General features: G+C 43.0%; 1 protein-coding gene across 1 annotated transcript; it reads left to right on the plus strand.

Moving 5' to 3' along the window:
- Positions 1-23,037, plus strand: PLA2G12A (phospholipase A2 group XIIA). The gene is made up of 4 exons (XM_025921620.2): positions 1-363; positions 15,664-15,740; positions 16,907-17,072; positions 19,162-23,037. Exons 1-4 carry the CDS (start codon positions 153-155, stop codon positions 19,278-19,280), a joined length of 573 nt encoding a protein of 190 aa, XP_025777405.1. The 5' UTR covers positions 1-152; the 3' UTR covers positions 19,281-23,037.
- Positions 23,038-23,929: the final 892 nt, after the last annotated feature.

Raw genomic sequence — 23,929 nt, forward strand, 5'->3', positions numbered from 1 at the left:
CCCGCGGGAGCTCAGTAAAGGCGGTGAGGGCCCGCCTCCCAGTTGGGAAGGAGGCGTGGGCATGTAGCTGCTGGGGACTTAGCAGTTGGGGGCTGGCGCCGCTTCCAAGGCGCCCCGTGGGCTCCGTGGGGGCACGGTTCGGCGCAGCGCTGATGGCCCTGCTCCCGCGGCCCGCGCTCGCTCTCCTGCTACTCCTCTTCCTGCCCGCAGCTCTCAGGTGCCAGGAGCAGGCCCAGACCACCGACTGGAGGGCCACCCTGAAGACCATCCGGAACGGCGTTCACAAGATAGACACGTACCTGAACGCCGCCTTGGACCTCCTGGGAGGCGAGGACGGGCTCTGCCAGTATAAGTGCAATGACGGTGAGAGGGAGCCCAGGCCCTGCGAGGCCCTCAATTTCAGGGTGTTGCGGGGACGGAGGCAGTGGAAGTGGGAGATGCAGGGCACACCTTGACGTTGTCCTCTAGCCGTGGAAAATCTTAATCACTGCTAGAATCTTCCCGTTCTTGTGATTGAGCAATCAGGTTAGAAGTTCGCACCACAATTGTTAGGATGTAAGAGGTCACCTGAGGGTATACTCTCCGTCCCGTTTTCATTTTTTTTTCCCATTACTACCTTTTCTTTCTTATTTCTTTTGCTATTGCCCAAAGTTGCCTAAGAACTTTGTGACGTACTCGTCATGGAAATGGAGTGGAACCGACTGATTTTAGCTCTGTATTTTAGCGCTATTAGTCAACTGAACATGCAGAATATACCGAGAATTTTAATCATGACGTTGTAACTTTCTCAGTAATTGGTTTTAATTTCTTTTTTTTTCTGCAGAGCTACAGAAAATAAATTACGACCTTTGTACAGACATTTTAGTGTGCTCTGTTGAGAAAGAGTTGTGATAACTCTTGGAGAAATTGTCTATCACGACTTGGTAGGAATTTTCTTTCCTTGGTTATCAGTGGCGCCTCTTCCAATTAGTAATGATTAATACTAATATCATTGTTTTGGTTTGCTTTTTCATATTTTTTAACTTTAATTTTGTTTGAATCTGAGAACTTGTTTGGGGCATTTTGGTTAAAATAAACTCTATCTCAGCAGAAATCTTTTCAAGCACTTGCTTTTTTTGAATGTTTAAATATTGTAACAGTTCAGATAAGATAGTAGGGCTTCTCTTTGGAAATTCAAAATGTCAAGATTTTGTTAGGGAGATCATATTTCAAATAAGAGATGAAGTCTGGGCCTAGTTCATTTAATGCTTGGCAGCTCAAAGTAATGGGGAACTCAGTGACTAATGGTAAAACCAGTTTGGATGTAGGTGAATTTAAAATAAATCTCTTTAATGTAAAATTGTGATGCCACCTGCTGCCTGTAATTCTCAAAATAATTTCCAGTTTTATGTTAATGGAATTAAAGAATGAGCCATATCTTGTATGCTACGAGGTGCAAAACGTTTCCTTCCAAAATTTACGCCTAAATGTCACCAGTTTGCAGTCAGGAAGGATGTTTTTGTCGTTGTAGAGCTTATTGGGAGGAGTAAGTGAATTATATGAAGATTAAATGGTTGCCTTTCCTGAGTCAGATATCATAATTTTACTTAGTCATGATACAAATACTTGAGTGCCTGTTAGTTCTCAAGTGTTCTACCAATTGGAGATTCAGCAATAGAGAATACACAGAATTCATCATGCAGCTTACATTCTGGTGGGGAGAGGCAGTCAGTAAACTAAACAACAAGTAAAAACCAAATATGCAGTATATGTAGGTCTGAAGTAGAACAGTGTTTAGAGAACATTAGTAAAAACAGCAGTGGCTGTTTTGGTAGGCAGTTTACTCATTTAAATAGGTTGTTCAGGGAAGGTCTCACTGATAAGATAATATTTGAGAAGAAATCTGAAAATGGTGAAGGTGACGACACTGTGATTATCTGGAGAAGGAACCCTGTAGGCAGAGAGAAGGGCAGGTGTAAAGGACCTGAAGAGAAAGGCTAGTCAAGGATGACTCGGAAGGTTTTGGCCTGAACCAAGGGAAGGATGTAGTTGTCACTTACTGAGATAGGAAAAGCTTGGAAGGAGCAGTCTTCATTTACTTGTTAGGAATCAAGGGTTCTAGAGTTTATTTACATTTAAAATACCTCTGCATTTGATTGGATACTATTCCTGTTATAAAGATGACTTTAATCTTTCGTATTACTTAACCCTTTTTGTCTTCAGCAAGCCCCACTAAATTTACCATGTGGAGTTTTGAGCAAGATCTCCGGCACAAAAAAAAGAAACCACAAATGAACTTGAGAATTTAGGAAATGACATTCTTCAGTGAACATCCTTTTGTGTCTTAGTAAATGCTGTCTGCTTATAGGACTGTGGTTCCTGTTATGCCCAGAATTCGTGCTCCCCAAAGACCACCAGGGAGCCGAGTCCGATGCAAAAGCAAAAGAGCCTTTATTCGAGCTAGCTTGAGCTCAATCCCCTACCTGCACCAATGCAGCGGTGAGATACCGGGGAGAGAGAGTGAGTTTCAAAAGGACAAATGTTTTATTGGGGCCTAGGGGCAGTTGGTGAGGTAATGGCTATGGCCTCAGCCGATTGGCTGGGGAAGGGTCCGAGTCCTGTTAGGCAGGTGAGGGGGGTGTTACTCAAGGGGAGGAGGTGTGGTCAAGGTGAAGGACACAGAACAAGATGGAGTCGGCCGGCGTAGGCCCGCCCTTTCATTCCCCCCTTGTCATGTAGCTTAGGGACCCAATCATGGGACCGGCTGCATTTATGGTGACAAGGGGAACAGAGTTTGGAGGTTTATGCAAAGTTCTGGGAAGCAAGTGTCCCTGGGGTGGCTCTGGGAGGTCTGATTAAGTATTGTCCCCGAGCTGGTGTCTATGATCTGCCAGGTGATGTTTTGGGGGGCGTGGGGACTCCCGGCAGCATGAGCAATGACAAGCAGAGTTAACAGAGTTACCAATATTAGGTGGGTCGAATGCGCTGTAGCTTGAGCTTGAGCGGGTTGTGTTGGTCCCGAATGATGGTCCATCGTGTGACGAAGTCCTTCCAGATCGAGGAGGGGTCCGCTGGTCAAACGTGGGTGTGATGGACCCAGGTCAGGATGCCGTCTACTTTGAGAGCAGTGGGGGTTGTCAACACCACGATGTAGGGTCCCTTCCAGCGCGGCTTGAGGGTCTCTCGGTGGTGCCTCTTGACGTAGACCCAGTCTCCCGGCCTGTACTGTTGAGGTGTCCGGGTCGGGCCAGCCTCATAGATGGCACGGAGGCGCGGCCAAATGTCCTCGTGCGCCCTCTGGAGCCCGCTCAAGGAAAGAAAAAGTTCTTGATCTTTAAACTCAGCAATAAGTTCAGCTTGAAGGCTGGGAATAACAGGGGGTGGCCTGCCAAACATGATCTCGTAGGGAGTAAAACCCAGAGTGTAAGGAGTGTTTCTAACCCGGTAAAGGGCGTACGGTAGGAGAGTCACCCAGTCCCCGCCAGTCTCCATGGTTAATTTGATAAGGGTCTCTTTTAGGGTTCTATTCATTTTTTCTACCTGTCCTGAGCTCTGGGGCCTATAAGCACAATGTAATTTCCAGTTTGCCCCCACCGCCTTGGCTACTGCCTGTGTTACCTGCGAGATAAAAGCTGGTCCATTGTCTGATCCTACCATGGCAGGAAAACCATACCTGGGTAAGATGTCTTCTAGTAGCTTCTTAGCCACCGTCTGAGCCGTTTCATGCTTGGTTGGGCATGCCTCCACCCAGCCAGAGAAGGTGTCTGTAAATACTAAAAGATATTTATAACCATACTTTCCTGGTTTGACTTCAGTGAAGTCGACTTCCCATTGGGCTCCCAGTCTGGTGCCTCTGAGCCTGGTTCCTTTTTTATTTGAGGTGGCTCTCGCGTTGGTGAGTTGGCAGGTCTTGCAGGCAGATACAACTTGCTCTATTTTGGTGTCTTGTTGGTGAATCTTGATTCGGCATGTCGGATTAAGTCTTTTAATTTTCGGGCCCCCATGTGAGTAGACTGATGCATGTGCTCTAATATTGAGACTCCGAGCCGGTCTGGCAGCATGAGTGCTGTCGCCGCAATAATTCTTAGGCATGGCGGCCAGCCGGCAGCCACTGGGTCTAGTTTCTTAGACAGGGAAGCCACTGGGCGGTTCCAGGGGCCTAAGGCTTGAGTTAGAACCCCTTTTGCTATTCCCTTATGTTCGTCTACAACGAGGTGGAAGGGCTTCGTAATGTCTGGTAGGCGCAGGGCTAGGGTACTTAGAAGGGCCTTTTTTAACTGATTAAAGGCAGTTTCTTCTTTTTCAGCCCATTTAAATGTTTTCCCCTCTGGCGGCAGTAGCCAGCTGATCCTAGAAATTCCCTCACTTCTCTTCGGGAGTTGGGAGTAGGGATCTTTAGGACAGTTTCTTTTCTGGCATCTGATAACCACCGCTGTCCGCCCTCCAGGATATATCCCAGGTAACTTACCCTCTCCCTGCATATCTGAGCCTTCTTCACGGATGCCCGGTACCCTAAGGCCCCCAGGGCAGCCAGCAGGCCCTGGGTCCCTCGCTCACAGTCTTTGGCTGTGTTGGCAGCAATCAGGATGTCATCTATGTACTGTAGAAGGGTGAGGCCAGGGTGCTCCCTTCTGTACTCACCCAGGTCTTCGTGTAGTGCCTCGTCGAAGATAGTGGGTGAATTTTTGAATCCCTGAGGTAGCCGTGTCCAGGTGAGTTGCCCACTGTAGCCCTCCTCCGGATCATGCCACTCAAAGGTGAACAAGGGTTGGCTCTGGGGTGCCAGCGGCAGACTGAAGAAGGCGTCCTTTAAATCTAGTACAGTATACCAGACCCTGGAGGGTGCCAAGGAGCTCAAGAGAGTATATGGGTTGGGAACAGTTGCGTGTATGTCCGCGACCCTCTTATTTACTTCCCGGAGGTCTTGTACCAGTCAGTAGTCATTTGTGTGAGGCTTTTTGACCGGCAGTAGGGGGTGTTCCAGGCAGACTGGCAAGGAACTAGTACCCCTAGGCTTCGTAGTCTCCGGATGTGTGGCTGGATCCCCTCCCGGGCCTCCTGAGACATGGGGTATTGTTGGATCCTTACCGGACTCTCTCCTGGCTTGAGCTCTACCAGGACTGGGGTCCTATGAGCGGCTAGTCCCATTCCCCCCCCCCCCCCCCCCCCCCCCCCCCCGTCTCTGCCCAAACCGAGGGGAATTCTTGTAGCCATCTGTCTGTATTATCCTCTCTCGGGAGCGCCTCCTGGTGGAGGAGGTATTCATCCTCCAGTTTCATGGTCAGGACCTGGACGGGGTGGCCCTTGCCATTGGTGACCTGAGGCCCCCCTTGTCTGAAAGTTATCTGAGCTCCAATCTTGGTCAGTAAGTCCCATCCTAACATCGGGTAGGGGCATTCTGGTATTACCATAAAGGAGTGGGATACCTGGCCCGTTCCCAAATCTAGTGTTCTTCGGGTAGTCCATGAATACTGGCTCATACCAGTTGCCCCTTGTACCCAGGACTTCTTGCTAGCTAGTTTTCCTTGTGGGGTGCGGAGGACCGAATGTTGTGCTCCGGTGTCGACAAGGAAGTCAATAGGGGTCCCCTCCACTTTAAGAGTTACCCTGGGTTCGGGGAGAGGGTCTGAACCCGACTCCCCTAATCACTTAGTTCATCTAGCTCTAGGACTTTTACTCGATCAGTCTTGCTTCCCTTCCCGCTGGCCCTTTTTGGACAATCTCGGGCCCAATGCCCTATCTCCTTGCAGTATGTGCACTGATCCTTCTGCAGCTTCTGCTTCCCCCCCTTGGTGGTTCCTTTACCTTTTCTTGCGTCGTCTGCCAGCTGCCGGAGACGGCGGTCTCGTTCCTCGGGGAAGTCAGCAGTGGTAGCTAGTAGTATTCTGGCCAGGTCTCGAGTCTGCTTACTGCTGGCAGCCGCCATGGCGCAAGCCTCCTTGTCCTCAGGAGGCTCCTGGTTATTATATACCTTTTCGGCTACCACCAGTAAGTCCTGCAGACTTTTTTCTCCTAGTCTATCTATTTTCTGTAATTTTCTCCTAATGTCTATGGCCGATTGGTTTACAAAGGCCATGATAACAGCTGCCTTGCTTTCCGGAGCCTCTGGATCCATGGGGGTATAGGTATGGAATGCCTCCATGATCCGTTCTAAAAAGGCAGCCGGAGATTCATCTTTTCCCTGTTGTACATTTCCTACCTTGGCCAAATTGGTTGGCTTTCTAGAAGCCATTCGGAGACCCCCCATTAGAGTCTGGCGGTAGACCCGGAGCCTCTCCTTACCTTCTGCCGTGTTGAAATCCCACTGGGGCCGAGTTAAGGGGAAGGAGGCATCTATCTGAGCCTGGTTGGTGGTGGGATTCCCGTCTGCACCCGGAACTAGTTTTCAGGCCTCATTGAGGATTCTTTCTCTTTCTTCAGTCGTGAACAGGACCTGCAAAAGCTGCTGGCAATCGTCCCATGTGGGCTGATGGGTAAAAAGAACAGAGTCTAATAAATCAATAAGCCCTGCCGGTTTCTCGGAAAACTTAGGATTCTGAGCTTTCCAATTGTAGAGGTCACTAGTGGCGAAAGGCCAATAGTGATGGGGCTGATTCCCCTCCGCGTCTGGGGGTCCGGTGGCTCGCAGGGCAGAATAGTGGAGTCGGTGGCGGAGGCGGATTGCTCCCTCTGAGCCCTTTGTCTGGTAAAGGGCGGGCTTCCCACTGGAGCGTTTCCGCCTCCCGCTCTCGGAACAGCGTCTGCCTCCCCTGGAGGGGGAGGATGGTGTTCTTCCGGCATCCTAGAGGGGTTATACGGGGGAGGAAAAATTCATTCTTCTTCAGTACCCCCCTGTAGGACAGGGTAGAGGGGTGCTGAAGGCTGGGTAAGACTTTTCTTCTTCTTTGTCCCCTGCAAAGCAAGAATGGGTTTTGGCTCCGGAGGGAGCGGGGCTAGGAAGGGCTTAAGCCAAGAGGGTGGGTCTTCTACAAGGTCCTGCCAAGTGATAATGTAAGGGAGCTGATCAAGATGGACCGTCTTAGGCCGAGAGATGATACTCCTGACTTGGTGGATGGTAGGGAGGTCGAAGGTCCCCTCTGGTGGCCATCCGACATTGAAAGTTGGCCACTCGCTAGAACAAAAAAACTGCAACCAACCCTTTCGGACTTCCACACTGAGGTTGTTAGCTCTTCCCCGCACATCCTTAAAGTGATCAATCATAATACTTAGAGGAGTAGTCTGAGTCTGTCCCATAACGTCTGTCCAGTAAGTCCACAGAACAAAACAGAGAAACACAAATCAAAAACAGACGAACAGAGGGCCCCTAGAAAGTCTTCCAACTCCATGGAAGCAAAACTGAGAGCTGGCTTAGACAGTTGAGGGGATTCCACGTCCCTCCAAAACCGATGAGGGGATTCCATGTCCCTCCAAAGACGACGGCCTCACGCCGACCAGCGGGAGCGACCCGCCTTGTCTCAGACCTTTGAGGGGATTCCACATCCCTCCAGAAGGGAGGATCGGAACGTCTTCTGAAACTCCTGGCCCGTGGTCCTCCAGTGCGTCCACTTAGACTGCGTAGGGCACTACCAGAATTCCAGAAATGAGCTCACACAGAAAAGACAGAACAAACAGACACTAACCGTGGCCAGTCAGGCTCTCCGGGTCAGGGGTCCCTCAGGGGTCTTGGGGATCCCGGAAGAGCCCCCAAATGTTATGCCCAGAATTCGTGATCCCCAAAGACCACCAGGGAGCCGAGTCTGATGCAAAAGCAAAAGAGCCTTTATTCGATCTAGCTCGAGCTCAGTCCCCTACCTGCACCGACGCAGCGGTGAGATACCGGGGAGAGAGAGCGAGTTTCAAAAGGACAAAGGTTTTATTGGGGCCTAGGGGCAGTTGGTGAGGTAATGGCTATGGCCTCAGCCGATTGGCTGGGGAAGGGTCCTGGGGAAGGGTCCGAGTCCTGTTAGGCAGGTGAGGGGGGTGTTACTCAAGGGGAGGAGGTGTGGTCAAGGTGAAGGACACAGAACAAGATGGAGTCGGCCGGCGTAGGCCCGCCCTTTCAGTTCCAAGTCACCATGTTGATAATTCCAACATAATGAAAATTGTTCTTTAATTGCTGTTACCTGAGAAGTCTTCCTAGAACACTGTTTCAACCTCTCCTGTATTTTGGAATGCAGGTGACCAAATCAGAACCAAACAGAAACAGACAAATCCCAAAGCTAGGGGAGCATGGTGATTCAGGGGTGTTTAATAGTTGCGGTAAAGAGCTTTAAAAAAAAAAAAGACTTAGTAGTAGGGAGAGGGTGGTCAGATTAAAGCACACAGACTTGTTGCATTCAGTTTTCTTTGTTTTATCAAAAGGATTGGTGTTATGGAGACTTGCTCCCTTCTGGCCATCCTCCCTAGTGTGGGAACAAGGCTTTATTGAGATTGAAGTAAAGTTATTTGGGAGAACAAATTAGAGAGTTGCTATTTGTTTTTTAATTTTTTTTTCTCCCTGACAGAAAAGATTTGAGGAAGAAAACTTTCTGATTTCTTCTGAAAAATATAAAACAAAATTGGCTTGTAAAATGTTTTAGAATTACAAATAAGTAAATTTATTCAGTGATTTATGTTTTAACAGGATCCCTTTGACTGTTGTGCAAAGGATAAAAAGGGTCCAGGAAGGTGGGAAGCAAGAATGGAGGCAGGGTGACAAGTGCAGGAATTCAGACAAAAGACGATGGTGGTTTTGTACAGGTTTGTAGCAATAAAGATAGTGAGAAGTGGTTGGATTTTTGGATACATTTTGAAGGAAGAGCCTAAAGGATTTGCTGATGGCTCAGAAGGAAGGTGTGAATAGAATAAAAAATGAATCCAAAGTTTTTGGCCTGGATAACTGGAAGGATGGGGTTACCATTAACTGTAATAGGGCAGACGTGGAAAAAAGTTTAGGTCATTAGGAAAAATAATAATATATATGTATACTTTTGAGGATGATTCAGTAGAGAGTGAAAACACTGATAACGGGAGAGAGGAAGGAGACCTATTCGTATCATGTCCTTAGGTAAGTGACAGGAGCGGGTTCCAGTATATAAATAGATTGGCCAAGACCACAGAGGACATTTTTCTCTTAATAGGAACAAAGGTGGACGATATGGGCGCAGATGATGATTAGGTGGATAGATGGCCAGGTTCTCTTTTGATTGCCTTGGTTTTTCTCCGTGAGGTAGGAATCAAGATCATCATAGCTGAGAGAGAAGATGGGAATAGAAGTGTTGGAGATTTGAGGAAAATAGGAGAGTGAATGGACAAAAAAAATAAAGTAGCACAAGGACCTTCTGCAGATTAGTAATCACCAATTAAAATCTCATTTGTTTGGGAAAACATGTTTGAATTTCTACGCTGCGTTTCCTATAGAGCGCAGTGGTGAGATGGTTGACCCAACAGCCTTCCCTTTCTTTCTTTTTTTGTTTTTTAATTAATTAATTATTTTTTAATTTACATCCAAGTTATCATATAGTGCAACAGTGATTTCAGGAGTAGATTCCTTAATGCCCCATATCCAATTAGCCCATCCCCCTTCCCACAACCACTCCAGCAACCCTCTGTTTGTTCTCTATATTTAAGAGTCTCTCTTTTTTTTTTTAATTTGTTTACATTTATTTATTTTTGAGAGACAGAGTGAGACAAAGTGGGGGAGGAGCAGAGAGAGAGGGAGACACAGGATCGGAAGCAGGCTCCAGGCTCTTAGCTGTCAGCACAGAGCCCGATGTGGGGCTCAAACCCACAGACCATGAGATCATGACCTGAGCCGAAGTCAGACGTTCAACTGACTGAGCCACCCAGGCACCCCATATATTTAACAGTCTCTTATGTTTTGTCTCCCTCACTGTTTTTATAATTTATATTTTTTATAATAATTTTTTAAATTATTTTTTATAATTTTTATAATTATTTTTGCTTCCCTTCCCTTATGTTCATCTGTTTGGTATCTTAAATTCATCATATGAATGAAGTCATATGATATTTGTCTTTCTCTGACTAATTTCACTTAGCATAATATCCTCCAGTTCCATCCACGTAGTGGCAGATGGCAGGATTTCATTCTTTTTGATTGTCAAGTAATACTACATTGTGTGTATGTGTGTGTGTGTATATATATATATACACACACACACATACACACACACACATACACCACATCTTATTTATCCATTCATCCGTCGATGGACATTTGGGCTCTTTCCATACTCTGGCTATTGTTGATATCACTACTATAAACATTGGGGTGCATCTGCCCCTTCAGAATAGCACACCCTTGGATAAATACCTGGTAGTGCAATTGCTGGGTCATACAGTAGTTCTATTTTTAATTTTTTGAGGAATCTCCATACTGTTTTCTAGAGTGACTGCACCAGTTTGCATTCCCACCAGCAGTGAAAAGAGATCCTCTTTCTCCACATCCTCACCAGCATCTGTTATTGCTTGAGTTGTTAATTTTAGCCGTTCTGACTGGTGTGAGGTGGTACCTCATGGTGGTTTTGATTTGTTTTTCCCTGATGATGAGTGATGTTGAGCATTTCTTTCATGTGTCTGTTAACCATCTGGATGTCTTCTTTGGAGAAGTTTCTATTCATGTTTATGCCTATTTCTTCATGGATTATATGTTTTTTGGGTTGTTGAATTTGATGAATTCTTTATAGATTGTGGATACTAACCCTTTATCTGATACGTCATTTGCAAATGTCTTCTCCCATTCTGTCAGTTGCCTTTTAGTTTTGCTGATTGTTTCTTTCACCCTGCAGAAATATCTTGATGAGGTCCCAAATAGTTCATTTTTGCTCTGGAGACGTGTTGAGTAAGAAATTACTGCGGCCAACGTCAAAGAAGTTTTTGCCTGCTTTCTCCTCGAGGATTTTGATGGCTCCCTGTCTTACGTTTAGGTCTTTTATCCATTTTGAGTTTGTTTTTGTGTATGGTGTAAGAAAGTGGTCCAGGTTCCTTCTGCCTGTCGCTGTCCAGTTTTCCCAGCACCACTTGCTGAAGAGATTCAGCAAGTTGGATATTCTTTCCTGCTTTGTCAAAGATTAGTTGGCCATACATTTGTGGGTCCATTTCTGGGTTCTCTATTCTGTTCCATTGATTTGTGTGTCTGTTTTTGTGCCAATACCATAATGATTACAGCTTTGTAATAGATCTTGAAGTCTGGGATTGTGATGCCTCTAGCTTTGGTTTTTGTTTTTGTTTTCCAGCATTGCTTTGGCTATTTGGGGCCTTTTATGGTTCCATACAAATTTTAGGATTGTTTGTTCTGGCTCTATGAAGAAAGCTCGTGTTATTTTGATAGGGATTGCAACAGCCTTCCCTTTATGACAAGTCATCTGCTTCAGTGGCTTTCAGGAAGTTGGAAGGAAATTGGTCTATTTGGAAGTATTTACATCAAGTTTTTAAAAATATGTAGAAAAGATCTATCATAACCTCAGTCCAGGCAAATCTTTAGATTTTTTCTGTCCACACAGATGATAAAACAAAGCATCAAGAGAGAAACATTTCTGGGGCACTTGGGTGGCTTAGTCAGTTAAGCATCTGATTCTAGATTTCAGTTCAGGTCATGATCTCATGGTTCATGAGTTCAAGCCCCGTGTGGGGCTCTGTGCTGGCAGTGCAGAGCCTGCTTGGATTTTCTCTCTCCCTCTCTACCCCTCCTCTGCTTGCTCTCTCTCTCTCTCTCTCTCTCAAAATTAATAAACTTAAAAAAAAATGAGCAGGGAGCTTGATATGGGGCTCGATCTCATGACCCGGAGATTATGACCTGAGGTATAAGGTGGACACTTAACCGACTGAGCCACCCAGGTGCCCCTGAACAGTTGGTTGTTAAAACCCCTGACAGAGAGCATCATGATGAAGCTTCAAGGAAATAGAATGGCTTCCCCAAGAATGTGATGCTGAGCTAGCCTCCATCCACTCAGTGAAAAGAGTTCTCATGTGTTAAGACAAAGAAAACCATAGATCAAATGGCTAGTTTCTCATGATACTCTCATGAGAAATGTAGGTTGGCGAAAACTTGATTTAGATGAGGTCACAACTGGTTGAGTAGTCTACCCAAAAGGTTGGGTTAATGACTTCATGGCTGCTTATAGAGAGGGCTTATCTATGACAGGGTGTAGCAGACCTCTGCCCTGGTTAATATCTGTGTCTCATATCTGTGAATATCTGGGAGCAGCAACACTGGGTAGACAGCTCTAAATTTAAAATGTGTTGAACAGGGGCACCTGGGTGGCTCAGTCGGTTAAGTGTCCCACTCTTGGTTTCGGCTCAGGACATGATCTCATGGTTTGTGAGTGTAAGCCCCACATTGGGCTCTGCGCTGACAGTGCAGAGCCTGCTTGGGATTCCCTCTCTCTCCCGCTCTCTCTGTCTCTCTCAAAAAATAAAGTTAAAAAAAATGTGCTGAACAGTCCTGAAAAATGATCTAACAAGAGATTCATGATTTAATACTTAGACTCAAAATTTAAACTGTAGAAGTGCTAAGTGTCTAGCAGGAGATATTAAAAAGTTCATTTGAGAAAGAACTGGTTGTTTTTTCCTACTGTCTGATGTATCTTACAACTGAGACACAGCTAAAATATATGCTAACTATCTTAGGCTGTATTAATACATCATCATACCTAGTAGTGTTCAGTTTGAGATGGCACATTTTAAAGACATGTGACAAACTAGAAGTGATCAGTCTTTGGAGGTTGATTAATGGTCACCAAACTAAAAGGAGAATGAAGGATAAGCAGCAGTACCAGTTTATTTATAAGGATAATTAGAACTGCCCCGTGGGGATTTGCCTTCAAGTCATCTCATTGATTGATTCATTCATTCATTCATCAACAAATATTTATAGAGAACCTAACCATATAGCAGCACTGTTCTAGGCTTTGGAGGTACAAAACAAAATTCTTGCCCTAAAAGGAGTTAATATTTTAGTATGGGGAGGGACAGATAATAAGTAGATTAATGATATAGTATGTTTAAAGGATATGCGTGCTGCAAATGGTATGGTTACAGAAGGCCTTGCTGAGAAAGTGAAGGAATAACTGTAGATATGAGGAAAAAGAGCGTCCTCATAGAACAGCAGGGTCAATGGCATGAAGGCCGGAGTAGACCTGGAGTGTGTGTGGAACCACAGAGAGGTCATAGGTGATGGAATGAAGTGTGGAAGAAAGGGAGAGGAGAGAGAATAGTAAGGAGATGAGGTCAGAGAAGTCATGGTGTGTGTGTGTAGCCAACTATACAGAATTTATAGGCATTGAAAGGATTTTAGCTTTTATTCTGAATAAGATGAGAAGCCCTTGGAGGGGTTTGAGCAGAGGAAAGACTTGATCTAATATTTTAATAGGATCACTCAGGTTCAGTGTTGAGAATAGACTATAGTTGGAGATGGGGTGGGGTGGGGAGAGCAAAGTAGGGAAACATTAGGAGGTTATGGCAGTAATCCATCGTGGCTTGAAGCAGGATGGTAGCAGTGGAGGTGGTAAGGAGTGATCAGATTCTGAATATTTTTTTTAATGTTTTTATTTATTTTTGAGACAGAGAGAGACAGAGCATGAGGAGCAGAGGAGAGGAGCAGAGAGAGGGGGAGACACAGAATCTGAAGCGGGCTCCAAGAGCTGAGCTGTCAGCACAGAGCCCAACGCGGGGCTCGAACTCACGTAGTGTGAGATCATGACCTGAGCTGAAGTCAGATGCTTAACCGACTGAGCCACCCAGGTGCCCCAGATTCTGAATATTTTGAAGGTAGAGTCAAACAGGACATGCTCTTGACATGGATGTGGGATATAAGAAAATGAGAGAGTCAGAAATGGCTAAGGTTTTTTTCCTGAGCACCAGGAAGTTTGGAGTCTTTTACTTGACAAGAGGGAACTGTGGATGGAGCAGGTTTGGGGATGAATGTCAGGAAGTACATTTTAAGTTTGAGGTGCCCATTAAGACTTCCAAGTGGTTAGTATATCCTCCCTCTGTGGGCCCTTTCAGGGGATAGCCAAATCATTAATAGTTTTCTTAAGAATGAAAGACTAAAAGTAGGAGTTGAAGGATCACAGTGACTCGTCCCTGACAGCATGAGGTGTGTTCCTTCATTTTCCAAGGGCCCAGAAACAACCATCCTTCTTGGACAGTGCTGGAGAAACAAGACCAACTTCTGTCATTGGCCTCCTGGTTCCTCGATCGGTCATAACTGTTCTCTTTGTACATACTGTTCTTCAGACTGAGTGGGGCAGGCTAAGCTAAAGCTTTATATCTTCATGAGCTTATACTCTCTTTAGGCTCTACTTCTTTGTCACCTCAGTCAAGCATGTGAGTCTTAGCAACTCAAACCATTTTTAGATCCTTACTTTGAGGGAGTTATTTATTTTGATGGCTGATTACTGGAAGGGTTGCTTTTTTCCCCCTCCCTTTACTTTTGGAGGGTAAACTTATCTTTATTTAAGTCTTCTAGTAATAAATATTAGTTGAATGAGAGTTGGTGGATACTTTGTGTCTCTCTTAAGTAAGCAATTATGGGGAAGTGTTTGGAATAACTGGGGATGTTTTGCTTTTAGAATTAAAGATAAATGGTAGTCCCAAATGTTGGAAGGATTATGATGTAAGATAGACAATCTGGCTTGTTTTGTTTTTCCCAGGTGGTAGAGGATTGTTTATAGGTAGAATTTACAGGAAACAGGAAAGAATTTAACAGGTAGTGCTATTCCACAATAGGATAGGCTATTTCTTGACACTGTAGGAAGATTGTGAGAAACCTTCAAGAGAAAGTTAGGTGACTGTTGGGTATATTGGAATCATTTCTATATTACATGCGAGGTATTTGTGATATATTTTGCAGCATTTAAGATTGCTGTGATAAAGTCATCTTTCTCCTTGTTACTGGACCATTGTGCTGTTAGGGAGAATAGAACTGTAGTAATATGGTTCACCAAGCAATCTTTATTCCTGATATTTTTCCTTAGCTGGAAAAGGGGTATATTTGTGAAATGGTTGGTGGAGTGCAGGCTAGAATGTGTGGTCCTGTAATGTCTTATAATGGCATTAAGGTAATTAAATGTTCATTGGATGACCTCATCTTCCTCAGCTTCAAGCTCTGTGAGTAAACTAGTTAGTTAATGGTTATTGAGGTTTGTGTGCAGTGAAGTATTAACTGAAGTTTGGGAGTATACCGTTCTCGCCCTACAAGGTTTTAACCAAAAATGTAAGTGTTAGAATATACAGGGAAACAGGGTGGATTTATCTGTCATATATATGGGCCCAATCTGGCAAGTAACCCCTGAAATTTCCTGAAGTCCACAGTAAGCTTTTGTATGGTTAGGCTTAGAATAAAGACAGTCACTTATGTCAGTATCTAAATATTAAATATTTCCAGGGCACCTGGGTGGCTCAGTTGGTTAAGTGTCCAGCTTTGGCTTAGGTCATGATCATGAGTTCGTGAGTTTGTGAGTTTGAGCCCTGCGTCAGGCTCTGCGCTGACAGCTTAGAGCCTGGAGCCCGCTTTGGATTCTGTGCCTCCCTCTCTCTCTGCCCCTCCCCTGCTTGCACTCTGTCTCTCAAAAAAATGAGTAAACATTGAAAAAAAAATTAAATATTAAATATTTCCAAGGCTAGCATAGCACATCATAGACCTTTTTGCATATGTATTTTCTATCATATTTGAAAATTAATTATGATACCATTTCTATTTTATAGGATCTAAGCCTTTCCCACGTTATGGGTATAAACCCTCCCCGCCTAATGGATGTGGCTCTCCACTGTTTGGTGTTCACGTAAATATTATTATTTTCTTATTTGATAAGTTTTATGATTGGTAGGCTATGCAAGTACTCTTAATAACGCAAGACTGTCAGTATGTTCTCAGGTTCACAAATAATTTTGCTTATTGTAATGGTAATTAGATTTATTATATTCTTTTATAGCTAAAACATTTAATAAGTTCTGATAAAACTAAATGGACTAAAATTCATGTTTTATTTTTTAATCTTGTAGATGTTAGTTCTGTTGAAATGATATTTCCTTGTGTCACACAAATAGTTTAAAAGTTTAGAGTATAGAAGGAGCGCCTGGGTGGTGCAGTCAGTTGGGCACTCGACTTCAGCTCAGGTCATGATCTCACGGTTCGTGAGCCCGAGCCCCATGTCGGGCTCTGTGCTGACAGCTCAGAGCCTGGAGCCTGCTTCGGATTCTGTGTCTCCCTCTCTCTCTGCCCCTCCCTCACTCACACTCTGTCCCTCTCTCTCAAAAATAAAGATTAAAAAAACATTTTTTTTTTAAAGTTTGGAGTATTGAAGGAATGCTCCTTAGGATGAAAAAGTATAAATAAAGCCTATTTATACTCTATTAAAACTAGGTGAAGTGGGATAGCTTTTGTGGGAAAACACGACTGATTCCTAGACACAAGATTTTTGCATGTAGTTATTTAAATCAGTTAAAGATAAGTTACAGATTCGAAGGAACAGTATCTTTAGGGAGTGGATTAACACTCAAAGACTGAACCATGATAACATAAAATATGAGTCGTAGGAGCTTAAAAGTTTTCAGTGATATTCTAGATAAAGAACATTTTATAGGGGGAGAGGTACAAAATACTTTGGAATATCCCTAAATCAATCTTAGGTCTTGGCCTGACCTTTCTGTTTTTAAAACTTTGTTTGGTGTTTTGGACAACTGGAAGTTACGTTTGTTACCAGCAGATAACTGTGAATATTGCAAAATAGGAAGTTTGAGGCATGGCTGAGAGGGAGAGAACATGGGTGGGTGCGGGTGAGTAATGGGGAGATGTAGAAATAACACGGAAAATATTTGTAGACGGAAATGGATTTTAGAAATTATGCAGCAGTCATTGTCCTTGATTTCTAAGTCTATTTGAATGCAGTGCTTCGGCAGAGGAGTTTTGAATTTCATCAACAATAATCCATCCAAATGCCTCTTTCAGCTCAATATTGGCATCCCTTCCCTGACAAAGTGTTGCAACCAGCACGACAGGTGCTACGAGACCTGTGGCAAAAGCAAGAATGACTGTGATGAGGAATTCCAGTATTGCCTCTCTAAGATCTGCCGGAACGTGCAGAAAACACTCGGGCTGGCTCAGCATGTTCAGGGTAAGGATGTGTGTTACTTTATCTATCGTGACACAGCCCCTTCAGTTTTTTGGGATGAGGAATCATTGGTTTTGTCATCTCAAATGAGTTATAGTCGTGGAAGCAAAAAGTGTTAAGAAACCTTGGGAGTGGGGTGTACGAGGCAGAGAAGAATGCATCCAAGGTCTGTGTCCAGTAGTATATCTGTAATTCTCTAGAGTCTGAAGTTTGAAACCCTGGATCCAGTGATTTTAAGAGTATAACACGTTGTATTTGGAGTGGGAAGTTCTACAAGATTTGAGCCTTAACTCTGTCCCTTCGTATGTATCTCTGTTAGGAGGGTCCCCAAAACCACTCCCAGGTTTGCTAGGAGGACTGACAAGATTCAGCATATAGTCGTACTCACAGTGAAGGGACACAAAGCAAAACCAGCAAAGAGTAAAGGTGCTTCAGTATTCTCATTTATAAAATAACATGAATACCCACCTCACAGAGTCATCATAAGTATAAAATGAAATATCAGTGGAAATACAAGTCACTGTACAAATACTAGAAGTTACAAAATCTCTTCACTGTCCAGCCGAATTATTTACCATACGTTGAAATCAGAAGAGAAGGGGCAGGACAAGAAACTAACTTTTAAGAAGCATTTTTCATAAGATACCATGCTAGATCTCTTAGATAGGTTTTCCTCAATGTCCACAAAACCCAAACAAGTAGGTAGTGTCATACCCATTTTTCAAGGAAGGAAACAGGTTCGGAAAGAAGTAACGTGTCCCAAGTTGCATACTTCCAATTCTAAACTTGCATTCTGGCTGCTACAGTATTCCCCAGACAGTGTCCTGTTGTAGGTCTGATTCTGAATTCCTAGTAATAACTGTCAAGAAAGAAATCTCTGCTCCAGGTGCAGCTTGAACTTCCAGCCTCTGAATGCCCTTGCATGCTTTCGGCTAAGGTAACCTAGTTGTATGGCTGAAGCATGCATGGATGTATTTCCTGTCTTCTGATCTAAGGACCTACGAGTGTGGCCAAATGATGCAGCCAATTTCCCTGCAATGCCCTATTTAATAATTATAGCCTTGACACTTCTGTAGTAGTTGTGTTCCTTAATGACATAGCCTTTTGGAGAACTTTGAGAATGTCGAGATTTTGCAATGAATAGTTTCTTCCTTAACATGAGTATTTGAAATTGGAAGATTGGACAATTAAAAGCCACTCTGTGCTATGTCTCTGTAAGTGGAGTGTGTTAAGATAATCTAACCTGGCTGCTCTAGGCCTCTGAGAATAAGAAAAGTAAGTCTACTTTTTTTTTTTTTTTTAAGTTTATTTATTTATTTTGAGAGAGAGTGAGCGCATGGGAGGATCAGAGAGAGAGGGAGAGACAGAGAATCCCAAGCAGGCTCTGCCCTGTTAGGCTCCAACACAGGGCTCAAATTCATGAGTGGTGAGATCATGACCTGAGCCGAAATTAAGAGTCAGATGCTTAACCGACTGAGCCACCCAAGCACCCCATATTACCTTTTTTTTTCCCTAAAAAAAAATTTTAAACTCTGCCAGAGGAAAAACATTTTTGATTCCTCTGTTTCCCTTCCCAAGCCAAATTTGGATAATGAGAAAGAGAGAGAGAAAGACTGGGGTCCATTTACCTTAAGCATCTTAAATGATGTGTGATCAGTTCTTAGAAGTCATTGGCCATAATTAAATGTTTTGAGGTTTCTCTGTTTTTAACCTTTATTTCTTCTACACCTAAAAATCTTTTATTGAAATGCAAACTTGAGTGTTCCAAGGCATCTTTAATCGTGGTATTTTTCAGATAAAAGGAAAATTAACAGTGATGAACTAATCAGTACCATTCAGAGAGACTTGTTTGCCGAGTACGTAAAAAACTGAATATTTGCGAGCAAACAAAGCAGATACATGCTAAAGGTGCTGACCCCGACAGTCTGTATGTAGGCGCTCTGGCTGGCGAGGGTGAGGGTGAGGGTGACATAACATATGTTAAGTGCCCACCAAGGGTGTGCTTGACATCATGCCGTAACGTGTAATGTATGTGAGGGGAGAGCAGTGCTTTGCGGTTGCCTTGTGGTCACGGTGCTTTCTTACTTCACAGCGTGTGAAACAGCAGTGGAGCTCTTGTTTGATAGTGTTATACATTTAGGCTGCAAACCATACCTGGACAGCCAACGAGCCGCATGTAGGTGCCGCTACGAAGAAAAAAGTGATCTTTAAAGAAGATGCTGACAGGCGGTGACAGCAGAAGGGGACAGAAGAATCTAACCTTTGACAAAGAAATAATGTTTTACAGCATAAAGCTGCCTTACTTTTGTGAAAGGATTATTTTAAGATTTATTTTGACATTCAAACTAAAGCAAAAAGTGGGGGAGGTGATCTTCCTGGACATTGCTGCCTTAGTGTGCCAAGTTGTCTTGACCGATCTCAGAAAAAGGTGTGTGTTAAGGGGAGAATATTTTAAAAGAAGGAGTCTGTAACTCAGTTTTCACAACTGTGTTTACCAAAACAATGAAGTCACATGTAAAATGGATTACAGTGTGTGTTCAGCATTATCTTATTTGAAAATACGGGGAAATCTTCACTTAGAAATATATGTTTATTACAAAATTTTAAATATACATTTTATGCTTGGAAGGATCTGACTTTATTTTTCTCTGTTTTAATTAACACATGATATGCTGTTTTCTTGTAGCCCATTGAGCATATGAATAAGTCTCACTTCTATTATTTTATTTTAATGTAATTTATTGTCAAATTGGCTAACATACAGTGTGTAAAGTGTGCTCTTGGTTTTTGGGGTAGATTCCCGTGGTTCATCACTTAAAATACAATACCCAGTGCTCATCCCAAGTGCCCTCCTCAATGCCCATCACTATTTTCCCCTCTCCCCCACCTCCCTCATCCACCCTCAGTTTGTTCTCTGTATTTAAGAGTCTCTTATGGTTTGCCTCCCTCCCTCTCTGTCTGTAACTATTTTTCCCCCTTTCCTTCCCCCATGGTCTTCTGTTAAGTTTCTCAAGATCCACATATGAGAAGTCTCACTTCTATTAATGACAAGACTGGTTACAAGGACAAGGTTTCCATGTCTCTTTTTCTTGTAAAATTGGTGGCCTCTTGGGGAGCAAAACCAGGATAACTAAGTATTATGTAATGTGCCTAGAAGGTGACATGAACAAAATTCAGATGCCCAGCCACTCCCATTTTATGAACTATTCATATGAGAAATACCATATTTTGCTATAACCTTTGGCTAAATTGAAGAAAACACGAATTTAATGAGACAAATGAAAAGGTGCTTCACATACACATTAGAGCATTATATGCTGCCCTGCTTTGGTGTTTATTCCTTAGCACTTGGTCCTCATAGTAGATTCAGGTATATTTTTAAGACAGTAACCTTTTCCTAATAGCAGTCTTATTACTAAACATTGTTTTTGAAAAAAAAAATTTAAGTCTTTAACTGTGGAGTCAAAACAGATGGTAAAGCAAGATACAAAGAGCTATCTTTTGTAGATTTCTTATTTACATTGAAAATTATTAGCAGATGTTTAAAAGCAAATCCCAGACCCTTAACTACCTCTGAAAATGTCTGTGTGTGTTGAAAGCTTTCTACCCTTTGGAAAGCCCAGCTGTATTCCTCTATGCCTCTTTGCTTACCACCGGCTGTTGACTCTCCCTAGCCTACGATCCCAAGCCATATATAACTTTTGGGTAACCTGTGGTCAGAGTTATTAAGATGAACTGCTTGGAATGTCAGAGAAGGCAGCTCCAGGAGAAGTGGTTCTTTTTAAGTCATTACAGGCAGAAGTGGGCAGAAAGAAAAGTGTGTTCTAGAGAAAGGGCCACATTCCTAACTTTGGATATATATCATTGCTGGGAACCTGATAACTTCCCAAACCGAGCTGGTGGAGCTATTCTGCTAAGAGATGTGTTCTCTGTGAGACAGGGCAAGTGTATCCCTTGTGACTAATGGAGCAAACAGGGGTCTAACTTAAATGTTTGGAACCCTTAATTGATATTTTCCAGACTTTTTAAAAAGCAGCAATTTTATAAGCTCTCTATTAATATTTACTATTGAAATACTTGACCAGGTAACTTTTAAATTTTTTTTTTTCAACGTTTATTTATTTTTGGGACAGAGAGAGACAGAGCATGAACGGGGGAGGGGCAGAGAGAGAGGGAGACACAGAATCGGAAACAGGCTCCAGGCTCCGAGCCATCAGCCCAGAGCCTGACGCGGGGCTCGAACTCACGGACCGCGAGATCGTGACCTGGCTGAAGTCGGACGCTTAACCGACTGCGCCACCCAGGCGCCCCATTAAACTTATAATAAATTGATGGGTTTTCTTGGCAGCATTGGTTTCTCAAGAGGACAGACTCAGAATTCTGTAAAATATTTAATTCATGGTCATAAATTATACACAAAGAGCAGTAGAAACTGTTTTTACATGTTAAGATTTTGATCTTGGAATAATTTTAAGATTTACAGAAAAGTTGCTAAAATAATCTAGACTTGCTCTGTACTCCTTACCCCTAACATTTTACATAACCATGAAACATTTGTTAAGAAATCAACTCTAGACTACATTTGGATTGCACTGGTTTTTCCACTAATGTCATTTTTATTTTCCATGATCCAATCTAAGATACCACATTGCATTTAGTCATCATGTCTGATAAACCTCTGGTCTGTGATGGTTCCCTCAGGCTTGTTTTTCATAACCTTGACGGTTTTGAGGAGTACTGGTCAGTATTTTGCAGAATGCCCCTCAATTTGAGCTTGTCTGATGTTTCCCTCATAATGGCACTGGGGTTATGGATATTTAGGAAGAAAACCACAAAGGTGAAGAAGGGTTCTTCTCATCAAATCATATCAGTAATTGAATGTTATCAACTTGATGGTATGTTAACTCTGGACACTTCTTATTTTTTTCTTTCCATACTTCTGTTCTTTGGAAGTCAGCCCCCAGGTCAGTCTATGGTGAGTCTATGATGAGCGGGCAAGATTCTGTTCCACCTTCTGGAAGGGGGAGTATCTTTATGTGGTAAATTTTTCTTACAGAAAAGTCTCCTCCCACCTCAATTATTATTATTTTTTTACATTTATTTATTTTTGAGGGAGAGAGAGAGACAGAGCATGAGCAGGGAAGGGGCAGAGAGAGAAGGAGACACAGAATCTGAAGCAGCCTCCAGGCTCTGAGCAAGCAGTCAGCACAGAGCCTGACACAGGGCTCAAACCCACAAACTGTGAGATCATGACCTGAGCCCAAGTCGGACTCTCAACCAACTGAGCCACCCAGGCGCACCCCCCCCCCTCAATTCTTTATATCAGTATGGACTCCTGTATATTTCCTTTAGACTTTGGGTAATGTTTACTTTGTTACTCAAGTTGTTCCAGCTTGGCTCTTAGGAGTTATGTCAGGTTGGCTCCTCTGTCTCTTTGATATATCCCCATCCTTTTGATTTTTGAACACTTCCATACTTCCTGGTAAGAATGTGGGAAAGTTGATCTGGGCCCAACCTGTGTATTTCTAGCACTAGAATCTGCCTCTTCTCCAAAGAGGCAGTCCCTTTTACCAGTCCCTTTTATTGGGGAATGGTTTGCAGTGCAACTTAGAAACCAGTATTTGGGTACTGGATTTGCTCATTGCTACTAGAGGATCCATTCTGCTAGATCCTCCCAGCAAACAGAGCTAGGAAATATGTATGTATATTAACCCATGTACGTCTCTATAATGATTTCTGTGTGTGCATATATATTAAGCTGAACATGAGTTCTTACTAATGTCTTCCCTTGAATTATGTACCACAGGGCATGTATTTAGATTTTAAGAATGGCATTTTCCCTATCCATAGAATAGATTCATAAAAAAACAAAAACAAAAAGAAAACCCCAAGACTAGCTTTCTGCAGCTCTCTGCAAGAAACCTAAGACTGATATTTTTGAATAAAACTATATTGCCTTTAAATACCACCTATGTCTTTAAAATCTTTTGATGCACCTCTTCCAGGGACAGATATGGCTGTATTCATTTCATAGGTGGAAAAACTGAGGCACAGAGAAGCTCTAAGGAAGAAAGAATTGTAATAATGAGGACACAAGTAAGTTATACACATCTGGAACCGGCATTCCTTCAGTGAACCCATAGACTATACTAGTAATATTAATTAAAATGTTGTTTTATTAACTTTATAACTAATTCTCCCTAAAATGAAAAAGTGGTATTTCTGTCAGTATATATAGAAGTACAAGATTGTCGGGAAATCAAAATGTACATTATTTTCTCCTGTATATAACGATAACATCTAACAAAGTGAAGACCATGGAGTCTATCAAAACAACTGTTTAGGAGGCTGGCTTCAGTAAATTTGGGGTAGAATGAAACCTGTTAGGTAAGATCTTCCCACATGTATCTCATTGCATTATTCAAATTCACAGATATTACTTATAATGTTTTCATTCAGGTCTTGTGTAATATATAACTCAGGACTGGTTAAAGTGATTGAATAGCCCCCTTCGTTTGCAGTTTTTCCTCACTGCTTCACCTTACAAAACCAGCCATCTGCTCAAGTCATAAATAAAAGCAAGAATGAGTCAGTGTAACCAGTATACAAAAATGATTAATAAAAATAACTAGTGTCTCTTTGCAATAGTGATATATACAAGCAATAGTGATATATACAAGCAATAGTGATGTTAGGCTTTTCTGCCTCAGGTTTATAGGTTTTGAAGAACATTTTTCAAAGGTTCCCTGCAGACAACTTTACAAACATTTTTTGTTGGCTTTCAGCTTAGTATAGGAATCACGATTATAGAAATCTAATATATCTGTGATTTATATAGGGAAAATCAAGTTTAGTGGGGT

The sequence above is a fragment of the Puma concolor genome, chromosome B1 (assembly GCF_028749965.1).
Source record: "Puma concolor isolate L17-30 chromosome B1, mPumCon1.1.hap2, whole genome shotgun sequence".
NCBI classification, from domain to species: Eukaryota; Metazoa; Chordata; class Mammalia; order Carnivora; family Felidae; genus Puma; species Puma concolor.

Excerpts from the sequence above, each read along its gene's own strand:
- PLA2G12A (XM_025921620.2), top strand. The coding sequence starts at position 153 with ATGGCCCTGCTCCCGCGGCCCGCGCTCGCTCTCCTGCTACTCCTCTTC. Across the intron at positions 15,741-16,906 it reads CTCCACTGTTTGGTGTTCAC|CTCAATATTGGCATCCCTTC; the intron begins GTAAATATTATT and ends TGCCTCTTTCAG. Across the intron at positions 17,073-19,161 it reads GCTGGCTCAGCATGTTCAGG|CGTGTGAAACAGCAGTGGAG; the intron begins GTAAGGATGTGT and ends CTTACTTCACAG.